This window comes from Mesoplodon mirus (genome assembly GCF_964341445.2).
Source record: "Mesoplodon mirus genome assembly, chromosome: 1".
NCBI lineage: Eukaryota > Metazoa > Chordata > Mammalia > Artiodactyla > Ziphiidae > Mesoplodon > Mesoplodon mirus.
This window is the reverse complement of record NC_138976.1, coordinates 31365429-31384164: the sequence shown is the minus strand read 5'-3', so window position 1 is coordinate 31384164 and position 18736 is coordinate 31365429. Positions and strand designations below refer to the sequence as shown.

Genomic DNA, 18736 nt, shown 5'->3' with positions numbered 1-18736 from the left:
AAAAAAAATTGGACCACCATGGGAAGAACCCAGAGGAAGTTCTCTCTGAAATGTTCAAATTGAATTGTATGCCCTTAGGGTTTGGTGATCTGCAGAGCAGCCACCCACCATAAGCCACTCCTGTTAGCCTCATCCTGAAAGTTCTCTCCATATCCATGGTGCCTCTCTCAAGACTGGTAGCAGCTGGGAATGAGGTGATGGAATTTGATGTAGATGAGGAAAAAACCTGAAGTCAATTTCAGGATTTCCTTCCCTTGCTCCTTCATCCCCTTAATTTTTCTCATCCAAAGTTTGTTCCAGGAAGGTTTTTTTATGTGTATATTTACTTATTTACTTATATATTGCCTTATTCCACAAAGAATTTGAGGCCATTCATATAACATACATAGAATGGTAAAATATTCATTTTTAAATCATAAAGAAAGAGGGAAAGGGAGAGAGGAAGGGAGAGAGAGAGAGAGAAAGAGAGAGAAAGAAAAAAAGGGAAAAGAAAGAAATTGCATTAGAATATGAGAGACAAGTCATGAGGTAAAAAAAATACGGTTAAGCTGGTGATGGGATCTCTACCAAAGCTCTGTTTGAGCTGTAATTTTTGTTCTAAGCTTCCTGGCAGACAAAGCAAGCTCGGAAATGTAATGTGTGACACAGGTCTTTTCATCCATGAGGAGAAAACATACAAACTCTTCAGCAGAAGCAAGTATTTTTTAGTAATTAACTCTAAAATAAATTTTTCTTAAGAAGTATCCTACAGGTGACTCTGAGAAATGAAGTGAATAATATCAACCTAAGTGTCCACTGACAAATGAATGGATAAAAAAGATGTGGCATGTATATACAAGGGAATATTACTCAGTCATAAAAAGAAACGAAATTGAGTTATTTGTAGTGAGGTGGATGGACCTAGAGTCTGTCATACAGAGTGAAGTAAGTCAGAAAGAGAAAAACAAATACCGTATGCTAACACATATATATGGAATCTAAAAAGAATTTTTTTAAAATGGTTCTGAAGAACCTAGGGGCAGGACAGGAATAAAGACGTAGAGAATGGACCTGAGGACAGGGGGAGGGGGAAGGGTAAGCTGGGACGAAGTGAGAGATTGGCATGGACACATATACACTACCAAATGTAAAATAGATAGCTAGTGGGAAGCAGCCGCATGGCACAGGGAGATGAGCTCGGTGCTTTGTGTCCACCTAGACAGGTGGGATAGGGAGGGTGGGAGGGAGATGCGAGAGGGAGGGGATATGGGAACATATGTATATGCATAGCTGATTCACTTTGTTATAAAGCAGAAACTAACACACCATTGTAATTATACTCCAATAAAGATGTTAAAAAAAAAGTATCCTACTGGCGACTCTGAGAAATGTAACGAATAATATCAACAATGAGATTTGTGTAGTACCTTAAATGAAACGGAGGGTTTCATCCAGCCGCCCAAGATGTCACCAAGCTGTAAGTGAGCTCCTGTCTTAGTCTCCATCAGTCGCTCCCATTTCTTCCTGCTGCTCAGAGAGCACGCAGCCCTGGTGCACGGGCATGCGCTCTCTCTCTCTCTCTCTGGGAGTTCCTCCACGCCCTAGAGGGCATTTCACATTGGATGCCTGCTTTTCTCCCACTTGCCGGTAACATATTTTTCAAATTAGCACTTGGTAGCTTTGAGGGAAACCCAGACATTGTTGGGAAGAGAGTGAGAGGCCAGCTGAAAAAAATAAAAGGAGAGGTCTGCTTTTTTCTCAGCTTGTTATAAGTTTGCAATACAAGTAAAGAAAAATAAACAGATTCTGCAACTGATACAGAAGTTCCCTGGCTTTATGTGGCACCAAAGCCTGGTCTTCCCCCAGATTCTCTGCTATTTACAAGCAGGGAGCTGTTTCTCATTCAGAAGAGGTGAGGCATAGCCTCCATTCCTACCTCCTCCCTGTCTTCATTCCCACATTTCCCTGTGGATGGAGAGAGGTGGATGGACATCAGGTGAATAGATGCTCAGACTGGGAGACTCCATCCTGCCCAGGAAGCCACATGGGTTCCTGGTTTGTGAGAAATATCTGCTACTGAAGCTGCATTTTTAACTCAGTGAGACGCCTCCCTGCTCCTGTCAGAGGGAGAAAAGCTCAAGAAGCTCAGCTGATCTTCATTAGCAAATTGGATGAGCTGGGCTCCGGCTAAGGCCTTCCACTTGGCCTCTCTCCCACTCCTTATGAGGACTGTTCCCATCGTGACTAAGGTCTAAAGAGGGGAAAGGGGCAAAAAGGAAGGTTTTCCCTGAGAAGCTGGGAATACATCAAGAAAAGTGATTTCTTCATTTTGATTAGGGAGGCGGCATTAGGGTCTGGCAGGGTCGAGTGGTGGAGAGATTTTGTAGTCCAAGGACCCCTGCTTGAAACCCGACTCGGGCAATTGCCAATAGTACCCTTGGGCAAGTCCTTTTACCTCTCTGAACCTCAGTGTCCTCCTCCATAAAATGGGGATAATGCCTTTGTAACTGTAAAAATTGGGATGCTATTTGTGAACGTGCTTTAACTGCTTAGCACGTGGCAAATTCTAGTTGTTATTAGACAGCAGAAGATCTGGTTTCCATACCCTCCCAGATTCTGTGCTTCTAACATTTACTGGCTGGGTTCTTTGAACCAATCCCTTACCCTATCCGAGGCTCAGTAAAAATATTGTGAAAAAGGAAGTTACCACAGAGCACGGGGCTGTTGTGAGAATCAAGTGAGACTAAACATCAGGAAGTACTTTGACAACTGTAAAATGCTAGACAAATATTAGCTGTTAATATTATTAAGCAACAGCCTAGAGGCCTGTGCTCTGGTGCCAACTTCACATGTGTCTTCACCCTCAGCACTTTCTCAGTTGAATTTATCACGTTCTCCTACAAGCTGTCTTTTCCCCTGACAATTATTTAATTCCTTTCTCAATAACCAAGTTCCCTGAGTGGAGCCTCAGAATCCATGGGGAAAATAAATCTATTCCTGTCTTTGGGGAACTTGTACTAGGCAACACAGAGAATAAATAACCAAGATAGCAGGAGGAAGCTAAAGGGAAAGGGAAAGAATATGGTTGTTGAAAGATTTGTTTCTGAAGCCCAGTACTGGCTGAGTGATCCTGAGTGAGTCTCTTGGCTTCCCTGACCTTTAGCTTCTTTTTCTGTAAAACGGGTCTGATAATAATAATAATAATAGTAATAATAATACCTGCCCCATGCACTTGTAGTGAGGATTAAATGAGATACTGCCTACTCACAATGCTGTATAAATGCTGCCGTTATTTTAAAGGAAATGTTAATTGATGCCACTTACTGAGCATTTTCTCTGCCAGGCTGCGGGCTAAGCCTCTTAAATATATCGTTACAATTAATCCTTACAACATTTAAATTGGGTGTTATAATCCCTATTACAGAAATGAGGAAATCGAAGGACAAAGAGGCAAATTACTTGGCCCAATTCTAAACAGGAATTTCTGGAACAACCTCAGATCCATGATGCTAGTTAGTCCTCTTGATGGGTGGAGAATTATAGGGAGAATGGAATGATAGGAAGAGGAGGAAGGAAGAACCTTGGAATGTGGGAGAGCAGCAGTCTCTCTCTCAGAGCTACTTTCTCATGGAAACTGCCTGGTACCTTGCCTTCAAATTCCTCTAGCTACTACTCACTGAATACCCATTATGTGCAAGGCACAGTGGAGAACACTTAAATGTGTATTGCATCGTCTCACACTGTGAGATGGGCATTATCTCCATTTTACAGTTGACAAGACTCAGGAAGGGTAGGAAAGTAAGTTGTGGAGAAAATTCTGGAGCCCAGGTTTGTCTGATTCCAAACAAAGCCCCATGTTCTTTCCACTACCCATTTGATTTCTTTCTATCCACTGATATCGGCAATAATACAACTTCTCAGGATTCACTTATTAGCCTAAGAGTGGACTTCCAGGCTGCCTTCTGCTCATGGTAGACTTACAATGCATGTTTCCTTACTTGGCGTCCCACAGAAGCAGATCCTGAGACAAGGATTTGTGTGCAAGTAGGTTATTTGAGAATGATCCCAGGAAACACCAGTAGGGGTGGGGAGACATGAGATAGTCACTGAAGGGTTTATTGCCAAACAAGGAGTTTGATTCCATTGGAAACTCTGGGGATGTGGTGGAAGATACACTTCAGATATCGCTCTCCCTTGAGTGAGGGAATTGGGATATTTACACACAAACTCCTGTCTGGCATTAATGTTTTGGTACTTCTGCCCTGCTGTACAGCAGAGCAGCCCCAGACACACACACGCACACACACGCACACACACACCACAGAAAAGAAGAAAACAAAACAAAATACCTCCCAAGCAAAAGATGCAGATGTTTGAAGTCACAACATCACTGAATAAATAAATGAACCAAGACCAAGTGAATGATATGTTGGTGGTGAGGTGTAGGAATGGGGTGTCAGGGGTAGGCAGGCTGCATAAACGAAGGACAAAGGGTAAGGAAAGGTCAAAAAATTTACCCAAGTACTGGCTTGAGGATTTATCAGGCTCTAATCCTTGTCACATGATGTCATGTACATCAAGAGACCTGAGGCAGACTAGATTATTGTTCCAACTTTTCATTACCTAGCCAGTAACGGGATTATAAATCTCTACCCTTTGCCATGTAACTTGGCAGTGTCTCCTGCTTTGGGTGGGGTATACCTCCTTACGCTTTGACTCTGGGCTTAACCATGTGACTAGGCTTGGTAAACGGGGTGGTAGCAGATATGATGCAAGCAAAGACTTGAAACAGGGTTGCTTATTTGGGTTTGCCAGAACTATCATGCGGGTTGCAAAAGAAAGATGAGCCACCCCAACCAAGCCCAGCCTAGATCAGCTAACCCCAGCCAGTCACAGACACATGAGTGAACCCAGCTCAAACACCTAACTGAGCCCAGCCTAGAACTGAGTTGACCCACAGACACATGAGCTTAAAAAAATGCTAACTGTATAGTGCTGAAAGTTTTCTGATTATTAAATGCTCTGAAGCCAAAGATAATGGCTACAAAGATTGTACTTCTTTCTTCTGTACTAGCACCAAACATTCATTCAAGAAATTTAGTTCATCCAACATTTTATAAGTGGCTGCCTTGGGTCACCATCTGAAATTATTTATTTGTTTACTAGTCCTTTGTCATCCCTTCACTGAACTGTGAGTTTCAAGAAGTCAGGAACTTTGTCTTGTTCACCCATATATCCCAAGTGCCTAGCACAGTGTTTGTCAGAGAGTGGTTGTTTAATAAATATTTATTGACCGAATTAATATCAGCTATTATACTATATACTGTATACCTTCAAAATGACATTCTTCTAACACAATATATTAGAGAAGACAATGTATCCACACAACTGTAATTGAGTCCTCTGATCATTATATCAAGGAAGCATAGAAGAGCAAATAATCAATTCTAAGCAGAGAAATAATGGAAGACTTTGCTAAAACAATGGCATTGGAGTCACTATTTGTTGACTCAGGGTGAGTAGCGATTTTCCTGATGGAGGTGAGAAAAGAAGGCATTCCAATCAGAAGGGGCAGCATGAACAAAGGTACAGAGGTGTAAAAGAATCCCTGGAGTGGCTGAAGCACAGCATGTGTGTATAGGGAAACAATGAGTGGGGCCCAACTACAGAAAACCATGAGACATATTACAAAAACTGCATTGTGACCTCTAGGAAATGGGGAACTGTGGAAGATTTTTAATCATAAAACTTCTATAAAACAAAAATAATGGACTTCCCTGGTTGTCCAGTGGTTAAGACTCCATGCTTCCACTGCAGGGGGCACAGGTCCGATCCCTGGTCGAGGAAATTCCACATGCCTCGCAGTGTGGCCCAAAAAAACCCCTATTATTATAATAAAGAAATTAAAAAACTAAAAGGAAAGGACAGAAGGGAAAAGTAAAAGGATAATAGTATGAGGTACAAGACAATTAGCTGAGATTAAAGCAGGCGCCAGGCAAAATTAGAAAGTAATAACAGAAATGATATCTCTATTAGAAAAAGAATTGACACTGAAAAATCAAGACACACATATGAAGGGAAATCTGGGGTCCCTAAGAACTCAAAGGAGAAGAGCAAAAAGTTCTAACTTATTAGGAAAATAAAAAAGAGAAGAAAATAACAATGTAATCTAGGAATATTGGATGCTTCCAGGAATCTTGAGTAAGAAAAAAATAATCAAAGACATAACTGAAGAAAGCTTCCCAGAGCTAAAAAATTTTTTTGAATATTTGGTCCAGCAAAATCAAGAAAAACAATCCTAAACCCAGATATCTGAAATTTTTTTGATTATATAGTTAATGGAGAAAGTCCTAAAAACATCCAGGAGAAAAAAAAAAAGTAGTTATCTCTAAAGGAACAAAATTCAAACTGGCCTCAGATTTTTACTCTGAAACACCAAAATGTCAGATGATAATAAAGCAATGTCTATAAAGATTTGAGGGGAAATACTGTAATAAGAGTATTTTTGAACCCAGGGAAACCATTCTTCATTTGAGATTCTTATGCTGTGCTATGTGTAACTTAGGAAGTGACTCCTAATTGATCCCTTCCCACACATTTCTCTACCTCCAGTCTATCTTCCATACCCTTTGTATTGGTTCTGCTTCCTCACTAAAAACCTTTCAGAGCTATGTGATTTTTAAAAGTGTGATGATATGTTAATGACAGAATCTAGGTGGTGAGTATAGAAGTGTTCACTGTCAAATACTTTCAACTTTACCATATGTTTGGAACTTTTATTTTTATAATTAAAAAAAATATTTCAAATCATCTAATTGTCTACGAGATAGAATCCAAATTGCCTGCAAAGAGACAGGCAAACCTCCTCAATCTACCTCAACCTACCTCTTCAGTAGCATCTTCTACCCACTATTGTCACCCCATTTCCCTCTTCTAGTCACCATGAACTCCAGCTGTTCTTGAAATGCACTCTTCTTTCATGACCTTCCATTTATACTCTTCCCTTGCCTGGAATTGCCCTCGCCAAGCTTTTCTCCCTGTTTATTGCTATTCCTCCTTGGAGACCAGAATAAACACTGTATCTCCATGAAGAGCAGTGAATTGCTCCTCTTCTCCTCCCAGAATTCCTGGTTGACACTTCTCTTAGGGCACACATTCACCTTGTACCATATGTGTTTGTGTTCCTATCACTTCACTCCAACATGAGTGGGCATCTTGAGAACGGTGACTGTGTCCTTCATCTCTGTCTCTAGCAAAAGCCAGAATCTTACAGAATACGTGTCCATAAAGGACATGTGGTTTCTCTCCAAGGTATGTGGGGAGGGTGGGGGCCCAAAAGGAGAATTTTAACTGAGATAGCATTAAATTTGAATTTGTCCTGCAGCAGCTGGGCTTCAGAACAGACAAAGATGAATCTGACATCTCACACAAGTTAAGTTTTACAGTGATATGCAGTGAAAAATGAAAATGCAGGCCCCCTTGTTCAAAAATTATTAAGAATTTCACAATCATGACAGCATAGCATTAAACAAAGTGCAGGATCCTTTTGAGTATGGATCCCTGTACACTTGTAAAGGTGACACACCCATAAACCATTACCCTGTTTACTCAAGGATATCAACCTGATTGGGGTTTCCTGAGCCTCTACCAGTTTCCTTGAGTACAAGCAGTGGTTGTCTGCCTGTCCTTGGTGAGGTACAGACAGGGAGTAGAAACACCCAAGTGGGAGGTCATCAAGTCTCTTATCTCACCCTACGTCATTCTGAGACTTTATGTGGTTTCAAAAACTGTTGTTAGTAAGCCACATCTGAATCCGATGTCTGGGTCCTGAGTACAGATTCCTATTCTGCCTGCGGACTCACAGTGCTATACTGTCCATAAGTTATATTACTGTTCTTGTATTGCAACAAGGTAATGATGACAAGTCTATGATCAGGCCTCACTATGTATCTCCTACCTGACAAGACTTAGGAAGAACTGAGCACAGTGTCTATGAGAAGATAAGACATTTTCGTACTAGTTGGTGTTCTCATTCAAGAATACAGAACATGCAAAAAAAAAAAGAATACAGAACATGCTATGTCTTTTCATTTATCCAAAAATTCTTTATATTACTCCTATAATTTGTTAAATAGTTCCTTCATGCTTTTTTTTTTTTTTTGCAGTACGCAGGCTTCTCACTGTTGTGGCCTCTCCCGTTGCGGAGCACAGGCTCCGGACGTGCAGGCTCAGCAGCCATGGGTCACGGGCCCAGCTGCTTCACGGCATGTGGGATCTTCCCGGACCGGGGCACGAACCCGCGTCCCCTGCATCGGCAGGCGGACCCTCAACCACCGCGCCACCAGGGAAGCCCCCTTCATGCTTTTTAAAATTGCTACTACTTGTATTGTTTTTGTTATAGTCGTAAGTTAGATATTTTTCTCTATCATATTGCCTAATATTTTGTTTGTTATATAGAAAAAATCTATTAATTTTATATATTTATCTCGTATATAGATATTTTACTTAACTCATTACTTCTAGGAGTTTTTTATAGTTGATATTTTCAGTTTTTTATAGTTGATACAATATAAACATGTACAAATAGTGATGTCTTTGTGTCTTCCTTTGCAATAATCTTTTATTTCTGTTCAATGTCTTATTGTATGGCCCAGAACTTCCAGAAAAAAGTTATATAAATATATATTGCTACTGATTTTGGTGACAATGAGCCTAATGTTTCATTATTAGGTATCATAGTGTTTATTTTTGAATAGTTCATTTTTGCCACATTGAAAAAAATTATTCTTAGTTTCTTAATATTTATATTTTTAAATCTAGAATAGCATGTGATTAAATGACTTTTCACTATCTACTAAAATTATCATATATCTCTTTGTTCTTTTACCTAGAGTTATGATGTATTATATTAATCAATTTCTTTCCATCCTGGAATTAATAAAAGAACGACCTTCATTTTCCCAGAATAAGCCATACTTAGTCATTATGAATGATTCTTTTGATGTATTATTGTATTCAGTTTGCTACCATTTTATTTAGGATTTTTGTATCAATTCATTAGTGAGAATGGTTACAGTTTTCTTTTATATACTATAAGTATTACATTGCTCTAAAAATTTCACAAGATCTATTCATATTCTGCATTGTTTATTTTAGAGAATTAAATGTAATATCATAGGAATTTCACCTCCACATTTTCACTTCTTTGATGAAAAAAACGAATCACTGCAAATTCCCTCCAAAGATGGAGTACTGTTTTAGATTAATTTTCTTAACAGAATGGGAGAATTCCAGGGGCTTCCTGGAATTTGTAAGCCTCTGTAAGTAAGGTAGTGGACAGTCCATAGGATTAATAACAAAGCTAGAAGACCAATCCTGTAAACCAAGGGAAGCGGGGTATACCAGACTATAGCCAGTGCCTTGCCATGGTCACTGACACTGCTATCATTGGACCCCAGGTGCCACTCCCAGCATTCCAGACTACTTATTCTAAACTGCCCCTGCTTCTTTGCTCCACTGATTCAGATTCAAAACTCTGGTATGGCTGCCTATACAAGGCCCAGTTTCTGGGTCCAAGAAAGGCAATTATATGTCCATTTCAGTTTATTTTATGGGATGTGGGTCATGCCTCGTATGAGAACTCACACAAACATATGGAAGGAGTTTGGAGGATGTGCCTCCTCCCTTACAACAAAAAATGCTTCCTATGCACTTCTATGCAATAGAAAATAATTTACATATCTGTCCATTTTAATTCTGAAATAACTAAAACCACCTGGTTCCAGAGCATTTTATCAATAATTCTATAAAATATCACCTATTCCTTTCATTATTATTAGTGTGTTGTAAGTGCTTGCATTTGGTGTACCCAAAGATGAGTAAAACAAAGCCATTGCCCCAGGGAACTTATAGCCAATACTATGTGATTATGGTTCTCCTTGTACTCTAGCATCAAGCTTAATGCCTGCACACAACTGGCTCTTAGAAAAAGTTTTGTGAGAGAATGTTTTCCAAAATGTAAAATAAAATTTAAGAGATTCATTTAAAATATTGTTGTGTTTGTTTGGGGATTCTGATTTAGTGACTACATTAAGATTCTTCTAAAGAAATCAAACCCAGCAATTAGATAACTCGAATGGGCATTAAGGGTGATCCATGCATAGATAAATGAGACCACTAAATCTATGAATTATAGAGGAATTGGTGAAGCCAAGTGAAGGTATCAATGTCTTCCTCAAAAATGTGTAATTTGAATGTAACACTGAGCCCAAAATTGTGAAAGTTAGCTACTATTATACATAAAAGTACAATAAAAATTGCTAATCATTGTTCATGGGAGCCCCAGGAGGAATTCGGAAAACTGTAATAGTCAAAAATAAGCGAAACCATCTAATTTCACAAGCATAAGGAGTAACCACTAAAGGCAAGTCCATCCACCATTTGTCAAAGCAAACGTGTTGAGATTTGGAACCTTCAAGAACTAAACCATCCAATTCAGCCAATCCTTGAGATTAAAATTATAAATATTCTGGTAATCATAAGAATCCCTTTAGAAGTGAGCATATGTTTACAGAAGATATCATTATGGCCCTCTTTTCTTAACCAAGGATTCCTAACCCAGGCACCTGAATAAAGATGCAAGGCCAGAATTAGGCAGGAAGTGACCATTTCAGAAACCTCTGCCCAACTGTGGAGCATGGGAGTGTTTTCTTAAGGCTTTCTTTTACTGCTGCTTTTTAAACTTTTTTTTTCACTAACTGGTCCAGAAGGAAAATTACAAGATAGAATGAAAAAGAGATGAAAACTCCTAGCAAAATGATGATATGTCAGTCCTTTTAAAAAGATGCTTGGAAGACTCTTTACAATGGCTCCTGTTGATTTTTAAGCATCTCAAATGTGCAAATCATTGCATTACTTTTGCATGCATCGCACCAGAAAGTGTTTGCATTTTTATTTTCGTGGGGCAGGGGCAGATGAATTCCTGGAAAAGAAGCTGGCACCATGCCATCTCTCAGAAGCTGATGTGGGTGGGAATCCAGAATCTGGGCAGGAAGGTGACTTACTACGTGTATTCTGTTAGTGGTCACAAATAGCCCTTTAGACATCCATTATCTTACCATAACCCTATAAGGTAAGGAATTAAGATCCCAATTTAACAAGTAAGAAAATTCAAAACAAGTAAAGGACTTTCCAAACATCAGTTCAGTGTTACAAGATTTAACATCAACATTGATGCACAAAATTGACTTGGCTAATGTGATCACCCAGGCGGGTATCACCTTCCCCTATCTCTGCACTCTTTTGAAGCTCCACGAATGACCAAACCTTCCCAGCTCAAAGACCACCCTTTAGTAAAAGGAAAAATAGCCACAGCTCCCACAGAAAACTCCAAACCAACTTTGGGAGTTCCCTGAATGTGGACAGGAACTGTGACTTGCTTCTAACCCATAGAATACCTCAAAGGAGATGGGATGTCAACCTTGAGATTATATTACTTTATGTAAGACTCCACTTCACCAGCCAGCTCACTCCAGCTCTCCTGCTGGCTTCAAGGAAGTAAGCTGCTGTGTTGTGAATGGCCTATGGAAAGGGCCACTTGGCAGGGAACGGCAGGCGACCCCTAGGACCTTCGGGTGACCTCTAGCCAACAACCAGTGAGAAGCCAAGGCTTCCATAAACCACAAAGGAATGGATTCTGCCAACAATCTGAATGAGCTTGGAGGTGTCTTCTTCTCCAGCCAAGCATCCCGATGATAATATACCTTGGCAGGTACCTTGACTGCACCCTCTGAGACTCTGAGTAGAGGCCCCAACTCAGCCATGCCTGGACTTCTGAGCTACAGAAACTATGAGATGATAAATGTGTACGTTTTAAGCCATTAAGTTTAGATAACTAACACAAGTAGAGCTGGGTCTGAACCCAGGTTATCCTAACACAAACCTTTATTTCTTCAGCTGCACAAGTAAGAAACAAGTTGTATAGCTAGAACAAGCTTATAAACTGTGAATTTAAGTGAGGCAGGGCTCAGCGGCCCCAGTGAGGTGACTGTCCCTGCGCTGAGGCAGCAGCTACATCACTGACCATCTCTCCATGAGAACGAAAACAACATGATGAACAGAATCTCATTCATCACCTCCTCCCTCTACCTGCAGACACCCTGGCATCATGGAAAGAGCCATAATGCCCTAATTTTTATCACTTATTTTCTTATTTGGACTTATTTGGACATGTCACATCACCTCCCTCAGCCTACGTTTTTCTCGTCTTTAAACCAGGGGACATCATAACACATTTCACAAGGACACAGAGGGATTTAGAGCTATAATACATACATGAAACCTGTAAAAATTAATAAGTGGAAGCTGTTACTATTGTATCATCTGGATGACTTTCCCCATTTTACAGATGTAAAATCAGAATGACTTATCCAAAGCCATACAGCTCTTATTAGTCAGTGAAACTGAGAGAGGAGGCCAGGTTATCTGATTTTAATTCCAGAGCTTTTCCTACTGCATGTCCCTTCTAATTTTTAAAAAATGTTCAAAACACAATTTAATTTATGCTAATTTGAAAAATAAATATATTCCATTCAGCTCCTTGAGGAAAAGGGCTGTTGTGTAATGAAAAGAAATATTTGAGCTGTCTCAAATCCTTTGTGGAATAGATCAGGATAGAAATGCATTTCCAGAGAAGACAGGAATCCTTGGTTTAAATAATTACACCTAAAATAACTGCCACAATTATGCAGCTCCTTAGCATCAAGTTTCTGGGTTTTGGCAGAGGCAGCTGAGTTTCCCTTGAACTTTTCCATCCTAGTTACAAAACAGAATTAATTGAATCACTATGACTGAGTTCCTCTTGCAACTCTGGGGAAGACCAGAGACACGCGTAGACACGCAATACATCTGTAACAGAGTATTTAAGGCTTTATCCACAAATCACCAAGGGACCACCAAGTCTCACTGACTGGCAATAGTCAACACATTCTAAATCTAACAAAAACAACAACAAAGTCTGCTCTTCTGAAATTAGCACAACAGCAGACTTATTCGCCAAAATGAAATCTGTCTCTTGAATTCAGCACCACACTCCTCTCTTTCTAGCCTGTCCAGAGCACACAAGCAGGTGAGAGGTTCTGATATCTCTATGTTGCCTAAGGAAGTCAAGCAAAGCATCAGATAGGGATTCGGCCTGGACCTCCTTTCAGGTCCCATACAGCCCTGGGAGCCCAGGATTCAAATGCGTATTTTGCTATTCCATAAACCGTATGAGTCCATGGAGAAAACTGGATTGATTACAAAACGCACAGGTTCTATTGAAGTGCTGCCATTTTGAATCACACAGCTAGAGAAGTTTGCTGAAGGCACTTATGGACCAGGTCAACCACAGGTCCACAGGCACTTCTATTTACCACCTTAAGAAGGAAGGTCAAGAAGGGAAGAGCTATCAAACCAGGGAGAAATAGAGGTGATGTTTAACGACAAGCTAATAGCATTTCAAGGTGTAAAGTAATCTGGAAATAGGAAACCAGCCCATTAAATTATAAACATTAGATGAAACAGCAACAAACACTAAGAAAAAATACCCATAAATATTAACTAAGATAATACCTTAATTAGCAGTAAATTGCATTATTAGAATATATTCCCAGGAGAGAAATGGTAAGGGAAACCATCAAATCTTCTGGGAAAGCTTACACAGAACTGGAGATAGATGAAAAGAAAAGGAAAAAAAGATATGGAACAATTATGCAGCATCTGTTTCTTACACATCAGCGGGGGGCACTTTTCCCTAAATCAGTTGAACAGTCAGTGATGTGAAAGATGAGAACTCATTAGGCAGCCTGCAGACAGCACCTGAAATGGTTTGTCAAACAGTCCTGCCTCTGAAAATCAACAAGGAACCAGGAGGGGAGGCTTCTTTTATAGCGGGAAAGGCAAAAGTAATCTAGAGCCAGAGACAGGCTACTGAGCTTTCAACAGGCTCATTATGCTCAGCTCTGCCTAAAAATGACAAAGACACAGAATGCCAGAGTGGGAAACGAAACTTAAGGCGGCAACAAGGAAGGAAATATTTATTGGATATTTATCACAAATATTGAATATTTATTAATACAAATATTTACTGAATGCCTACTAGGTGCCCCGTACTGAATATCACCTCTTTTTCCTTCCCAGCAGTCCAAGAAGGTGGTATTCATTCCACATTTAGAGATAATAAAACTAAGGCTCACACAGGAGAATCTGCTCAAAGTCACACGGGACTGGATTCAAAGGCAGATATGTCCAACATTATAACCAGATCTCTTGAACAGAGCAAGGCTGCTTTCTAGAGAGTACAAAACTTGAAGGCTAATGTCCATTAATGAAAGAGCTTGAGAAAGAGTTTTCAGGAGATCAGCAGGGACAATAATTGTAGACCTGTGAATTAAGAGCTGATTGTGGATTCAGTTTATGCTTCTCCCAAGTCAGGAAGCCTGGAGGATCCACAGCCCAACTGAGACAGGCTGGGACCTGGGACCCTTTGCTGCAGTGCTGCAATGCTTTCCCCTGGACACACCTCTCCTTGAGCAACAAAATAGAAAGAAACTGTATGGGACTAAAAATAACTGTGTGCCTGCACAGGTGGGGCAAATTCTGGACCCAAAAGATACAAAGAGACCAAAAAAAACCCAACTGCCACTTTTGAAGAGCCTGGGGCCAAAACAGGGTGTCAGGAGCAAAAGCAGGGTACTGCGCATGCCCCCTGCACACAACACCACCTAAGGGGTGGGCAAAACACCTAAGCCACCCCTCCGGCCTGACCCCTGGACACACACCTACCCTCACCCCATATAAGGAATAATCTTGCCGCCCTCAGGGAGTGAGCAAGCAAGGAACCTATTGTTTGTTCTTGCTCCCTGCTGCTCCAACAGGGGCCCCCGTAAAGCCTTGCCTGAATTTCCTGTCTGGCCTCTAGTCAATTTCTATTGATTGGGGAAGGCCAAGAACCCTGGTCAGTAACACAACCAGGAGGGAAGGAAGAAAAGTAAGCCTTTGTGGGCAGTATCTTTCTGTGTCTTCCCTTCTCTGCAGCAGGAACCTTGCTGACGCACTGGTGGATCCAAATATTCTTCAGTAGGTCGTCCCCATGCTTACAAGTATCTCTGCTTACAAGGACAACACTACAGACGTCCTTCAGGCCAGGAGCCGAGTTCCTCAGACTATGTGAATTGCCTGCTAGAGGGATTTCGGACTCTCTCCCCTCTTTGCCTAGAAAAGGCTGAAAGTAATACTACTTGAACAAGGGAACTCTCAGATGCCCTTTTGACCCTGATTTTATAATTCAGCGTCCAGTCAGGAAGAGGGCTTTTATTTAACACATATTTAATGAGCCCCTCCTGTGTGCTGAGAGTTAAGTTTCTTTCACTCATCCATTGGAACTCAGTCTCAAGAGAAACCCACAGAGCCCCTCAGGTCATCTTACCCAACACCCACTGGGAAAAGAAGCCCACCCTTGAACTCAAGTCAACAGATATTTCCTACAGTCAAATGCCATGGAAAATTGCAAGAAGCAGAAGGCATGGCCTATTCTCCAGGAGACTTACGAGGCTGCAGCATGTAAATGCAGGACCACTTGCACATTTGTGAAAGAAGCCCTATCAGCTCAGTTTCTGCCTTGCCTAGCATTTCCACTATCAGCACCTCCACTGATGCAATGGCTTCCCTGGGGTTCCAGGACGACAAAGAGAAGAGCAAAGACTAGTCTGGTTCATGGACTCTTCATAATTTTTATTGGTTTCATTATCCTCTTCAGCCTGATAGCAGCAGGTCATGTCTGCCCTCCCACCTGGATGCAAGGAGCAGCTGTAACAAAGGTTTACAGAAGTTAAAACCCTCTCCTGGGCTTCCTTGGTGGCGCAGTGGTTGAGAGTCCGCCTGCCGATGCAGGGGACACGGGTTCGTACCCCGGTCCGGGAAGATCCCACATGCTGCGGAGTGGCTGGGCCCGTGAGCCATGGCCGCTGAGCCTGCGCGTCTGGAGCCTGTGCTCCTCAACGGGAGAGGCCACAGCAGTGAGAGGCCCGCAGACCGCAAAAAAAAAAAAAAAAAAAAAACCTCCCCACCACACTGCACCATGAGGACAAAATTTTTCCCTTACCCTCCTTCAGCATCATAACAGTCGTGCATGATAAAGGTACATTCTTAAGAGAAACAGGAAGAACGCTGAGAGCCCTTTGCAGAGATGTCTGTCCTCAGTGGGACCCTCTAGGAATCTTAGCCTCTTTTAAATGGCATCCTTTCAAGACCCCCCTGAAAAGTCCCAAACTAAGTTAAATTAGTAAATATATGCTAAGTGTTTAGAACTGTGTTTAGTCCATTGTAAACACTGTCAGTGTTTGTCATTATTATTACTATTTTTTTTTCCTTCCCATCACAATCATTGCTCATCACGGGCTATAAGAGGGGTTTCTGGCTTGGTTTCCCTCCTGAGCCCAGATCCTTGCCCAAAATCTCAGCCCATCTGACACGGTCCTAGACATGGCAAAGCTCTTGCTGGCTCTCTTTCCCAGTAAAGTTCAACTTGTTCTCTTTATTCTCAGCCCAGCATGGAGTTCTGCTATGAACCACACACAACACACCCTGATATCAAGAATCACCCTTGATTGGACCCACTCAGCTTCTCAGCTCTCTAGTTTTGACTCGTGTAGCTAAAACAAACCCCATGTGGTGGGCCACCTGCTGGCACCCAGAGGCATGTGTGTGAAGGTAACAGGTCTCAGGGCTCTGACCAAGCTGAGAATATTTTTTCAAAGGTCATATATAGAGCCAGAAAGAGTCTGGGTCATATCAGTGAGGAAACTCCAGAGAAGCGGCGTTAGGTCTCTGCTATACGGTTACACTGAAGAAACAAATAGGCAAATAACAAGGAAGTCAGAAACCAAGAATCCTGGGGACCGGTCAGGAAGGTACAAAATGACCTAAAGCAGTTTGGGCCAAAGACTATGAATGCCATCTCCCTGAGGACAGAGATTTTGTTTCTTTTGTTCCGTGCTATGATCCTGCGCTTGGAAAACTCTCCAATATTCACTGAATGAAGAAATGGATGAATCATCAGGTGTAGTGGTCCTCTTTCATACGGTGCTGGCTAATGGCATGGCAAGACTGGGAGAAGCATAGGCCTCAAAATGCAAAGAATCTGAAGCACTAGACACTAATCCCCCAAGGATCAACCCTAAATGTTCCTCTAGCCTGTACAATGAGCTGCGGGCTTGCTGTCCAGTTCCGTGGTTTGGGGTCCCTCCCTGCTGTTTGAGCCCCTGTACTTCCCCCCATACAAGCACTTATTACCCTGCAGTGTATTCTTCCTCTTTTCTATCTTCCCTACTGAACAGGACACACCACCTGGCACATAATAAAAACTCACGAATGTTGTTAAGTGACCCTGCCCTGAGGATTTACCCACAGAGATGAATGGGCAAAAAAAAGAGAATAATACAATTTGCTGTTTGGGGCCTTATTTCTCCTGGAAATCAGGGCAAGAATGGGGTTTCTGCTTTTACCTAAAGGTAACAGGATAAATTGAGAACCAACAGGACAATATCCAAGAGGGTTTGACTTTCTAGAGTGACCAAGATGGCAAGCGTGCTTAAAACTGAATTTAAAAACTTAAAATAATAACAAGGATAATAATGACGGACATAAAGAGAGGAGGTGGGGTTATTAATCAATGAGGAGCTGGACCTGAATCGGCAGAGTAATGTGTCCACCACGAGAGCTGACGTGACCCTCAGCTGCACAGACACACGTGCACCCAGAAGGGAAAAACAGCCCTGTCCCTCTCTGCACTAGTCAGGCCACACCTTGAGTGTGAGTGGTGGCTGCTCTCAGCTCTGGACCCTACACCGTAAGAAGAGAATAGAAAACTCAGATGTGTTCAGTTGAAAGCATCCATAAGATAAGTGGACTCAAACTCATGGCACGAGAGGACCTGTCAAAGAAACCAACTGGCTTGGAGGTGACTGGAAGTGACATAAGAGCTGTGATCAATATCAAAAGGCCTGTTAGACTAGAAACTGAGGCTCAAGGATGTTCAGTTCCTGGATCCAAATCACAATGACTTGGTGGTAGAGCTGAGAATCAAACTCTAGTCTTACCATTCTAAATCCGAAAATCATTATGCTTGAAATGGACAGGACTTGATGTCTTAGAAAAAGCCCTTTGGGTCTCAAGTCCCCATCAATATGAGGACGAAGCTACATCACTTAAGCCAGTGGTGCTTGGCAGCTTTTGGCATTGTACATACATTAAGCAGAGGAAGGGAAATCCGAATGCCCTTAGCAACTTGGGTAAACTTTCTCACAGGGCCAGCAAGCTGACACCTACTTACAGTGACATTATGTATTTTAGCCACCCTAGTCTGAAATATGCAATAATGGAGATTGGATCATAGTCACAGTTCTCAAAGTCTGATCAGGGTGATGGCTGGAACCTCTGTATTCATTCAACAAATATTTTTGAACACCTCCTCAAACCAAGCACCATGTGCAGTGCCGGGTACACAGTGGCTAACAAAATAGTAATGTAGTAGAAGAGGCAAGCATTAATCAATAAACCACAAATAAATTGTATATAATGAACAACCGTGATAAATATAATGAAGGCAAGTAACTGGATTTTATAAGAGAAAATAACAGGAGGACGGCTGTTATTAAACAGTGTAAGCTCTCCCCCACCCCCCACCCCCCATGTTGTTCTCTCTGGGGAAAGCTGTGTT

The 18736-nt window shown here is 41.5% G+C and overlaps 1 protein-coding gene across 1 annotated transcript in view; it reads right to left on the bottom strand.

The window, feature by feature from the left end:
* Positions 1-1234: 1234 nt before the first annotated feature.
* Positions 1235-18736, bottom strand: part of LOC309800827 (trimeric intracellular cation channel type B-like) — a 112473-nt gene continuing 94971 nt past the window's right edge. The window contains exon 6 of the mRNA XM_082615155.1: positions 1235-1703. Within this exon, the coding sequence (XP_082471281.1) occupies positions 1644-1703 (60 nt within the window). The 3' untranslated portion in view covers positions 1235-1643. The remainder of the gene's footprint in view (positions 1704-18736) is intronic.